This window comes from Pseudomyrmex gracilis, unplaced genomic scaffold (assembly GCF_002006095.1).
Source record: "Pseudomyrmex gracilis isolate BER0280 unplaced genomic scaffold, ASM200609v1 scaffold_200, whole genome shotgun sequence".
Lineage (NCBI taxonomy): Eukaryota > Metazoa > Arthropoda > Insecta > Hymenoptera > Formicidae > Pseudomyrmex > Pseudomyrmex gracilis.
This window is the reverse complement of record NW_018020784.1, coordinates 147,445-150,227: the sequence shown is the minus strand read 5'-3', so window position 1 is coordinate 150,227 and position 2,783 is coordinate 147,445. Positions and strand designations below refer to the sequence as shown.

The following is a 2,783-nucleotide window of genomic DNA, read 5'->3' as shown; positions in this document are numbered from 1 at the left end:
ACATAATTTTTTTAACATAATAATAATTTAATTATAATATAATATAATTAAGCAAATTTTAATATATAATTTTTTAAAAGAAAAACATGTTTTGTATTAAAAGTAGCGATAAAGACCTGTAAAATATGTAGATTAAATTATAAAACAAATTTATACATACAAAAACGATTTCATGTGAACAAAGGCACAATAAAAAAAACCTATGATAGAAAAGACTTTACTATATTTCGTAATTTTTCAAATTGAATATAGAGAACTTTTATGATATAAAAAGATAAAAAAAAGTATATTGAATATCTTACAATGTAATGATTATACATGTTCGTAAAACACAAATTTTATTCAATTATCTTTTACTGGACGCGGATTTGTCGGCGCATCGCGTTTATCATTTCGATCGATCGCGATGTCGCCCGTTTGCCGACTGCGACAGTTCACGTCAGCTGGTAAAAGTTGGCCCTTAGCAAAAAAAAAACCCGCGAAGGAAAACCAAGCGGTCGTGTTATACCGACACACCGGTGTACGACAATTATACACGTAACAGCCGTAATAATGCGGAATCGGACTTGTTTCGTGGTGAGCGAGTTGCGATGGCTTTTGCCGTTACGTCAGATCGGAGGTTCGGATGGACCGGCCGGGACAACCGGCTACAAAAATATAAAGTTTGGGAGGGGTGTGCGGATCACGGAACAGGGCGTGTTCTTCGTCGTTTCAGTGAAAGTAATCGCATACACATCGTGAACCGGACATTTCGTATAAAAACGCCGACCGGCTGGCTTGATGGCACACTCGATCCGAAACTACCACGAGACACGATGAAGAGCTTTGCGGTAAGTATCGAGAGGAGGATCTTTTCTGACACGTACGTGTTGATGCACAAAAATACGATCGTTTATATAACACGTATAATTGATTTCTTTGATATCTTCATTCACTGTTTAAGAGCAATCATTAATTTTTAGTATACAGAGTCAAAACTCGCTTTATCGTTTCAAATAAATTTAACGCGTTGTAATTACGTGTATATTGCACATTCACATTCTGAAATATAACTTTTTCTCTCTTTCTTTCTCTATTATAAATATATTAAATAGATTAAATTAGATAAATCAGACATTAGAGTAATTATATATAATTATTTATAATTATTTGATTGTTTAATTTTTATTAATTACTATTATGAATATAATGTGTATATGTTACATTAAATTCAACAATGTAAAAGCCTATCGCGATTTCTGTTTAATTTCGCGCTATTTATTATAATATTTAAAGTACAAATTATTATCTTATTGTGCAGATACTGTTGTTGGCAACCGCCGTATTGGCAGCCCCGAGCGCGAAAAAAACCGAGAAGGAACATGGAAAGCGAAGTTTGGTAACGGGTGATGCTGCTTTTTCTACCTACGGTCTGCCATACAACCTCGGAGGATATTCCTCTGAACTCGGTCTCGGTTACGGTGCAAAGATACTCGGGGCAGGAATTCCTTTGGATAGCAGTCTGTCTTCTGCATATGCTTCCGGATTAGAATACGGAGGTGGATACAAAGGACCCATCATTGGCTCGGGCGACTTAGCTCTGACTTCGCTCGCTCAACCGGCAGTTCTGAGCGGCGCTAGTGTCTTGCCGACTTTAACGCATCCTAAGACCGAGCGCATCACCGGCGTCACCCTTCACCGCGAGGTCCAAGTACCGGTCCCGGTGCCGCAACCAGTTCCGGTTGAAGTGACCAAGCACGTGCCGGTCCCGCACCCAGTTCCCGTCAAATACGAGCGTCCCTACCCCGTCCCGGTAGCGCAACCGGTGCCCGTGCCAATTACTCGTCATGTGCCCGTCAAAATAGATCGTCCCTATCCAGTCGCTGTACCACATCCTGTTGAGGTCCGTGTGCCGCAACCGGTGCCAGTTCCCGTAGCTCAACCAGTACCTGTTCCGGTGTCCGTCACGAAACACGTGCCGATTTCTGTACCAGCTGTCGCAGCCGTCGCGCCAACCTTTAACGTCGTACCATCCACTGTCGGCCTTGCGTCGGCACCCCTTTACTCTCGAGCTAGTCCTCTTTTCACATCCGCTTACTCATCTGGTCTCTCTGGAATTTCATCCGGACACGAAGTGCTAGAATTGGGATCCAGCAGCTTGGGACCGGCACTGTCGGGCGCAACTTTGAGCAGCGGACTTAGCAGCGGATTTGGCAGCGGATTTGGCAGCGGATTTAGCAGCGGACTTAGCAGCGGCGTCATTTCCAGCGGTGCTGTTGTCAGCAGCGGCTTGGAACACTTCGGCGCCATCGCTAGTGAACCGACTTTAGGATCTTCCAACACCTTACTGGCACCTGCCTCTTTCGGTACGGGAATACCGTTGAAGAAATGGTAAACTCAAACCATTTTGATGTATTAGACGAAATGCTTTTTTTGTCAAGACGTTTCGAGTACTTGCGGATTAAACGTGCAGAATATCAATCATCTTATGTACGTTGAATAAATGTTTGATACGTTAATAAATATTTTTCTACCGTACATTACAGAGAGTTATTTAGTTATATAACGTTAATTGCAGTTATGCAACTATAGCACACATCATTTAAAACTTTACAAACACATATACTTCCACTCTTTTAATATTTTACACTTTTCTTGCTAAATGACTTCTTTCCTTTCACACAACTGTCGTATTTCGATGGATTTTCCAGATATATATATACACATACATGTATGAAACACATAATATTTTGTAAAAGACATTTTTTTACACACACTGATATAAATTTATCTAGTCTTATAAC

At 40.8% G+C, this 2,783-nt stretch overlaps 1 protein-coding gene across 1 annotated transcript; it reads left to right on the top strand.

Moving 5' to 3' along the window:
- The first annotated feature begins 724 nt into the window (after positions 1-724).
- Positions 725-2,517, top strand: LOC109858370 (zinc finger protein 512B-like). The gene is made up of 2 exons (XM_020435528.1): positions 725-830; positions 1,301-2,517. The coding sequence occupies exons 1-2, from the start codon at positions 816-818 to the stop codon at positions 2,372-2,374; spliced, it is 1,089 nt and encodes a 362-aa protein (XP_020291117.1). The 5' UTR covers positions 725-815; the 3' UTR covers positions 2,375-2,517.
- The last annotated feature ends 266 nt before the right edge of the window (positions 2,518-2,783 follow it).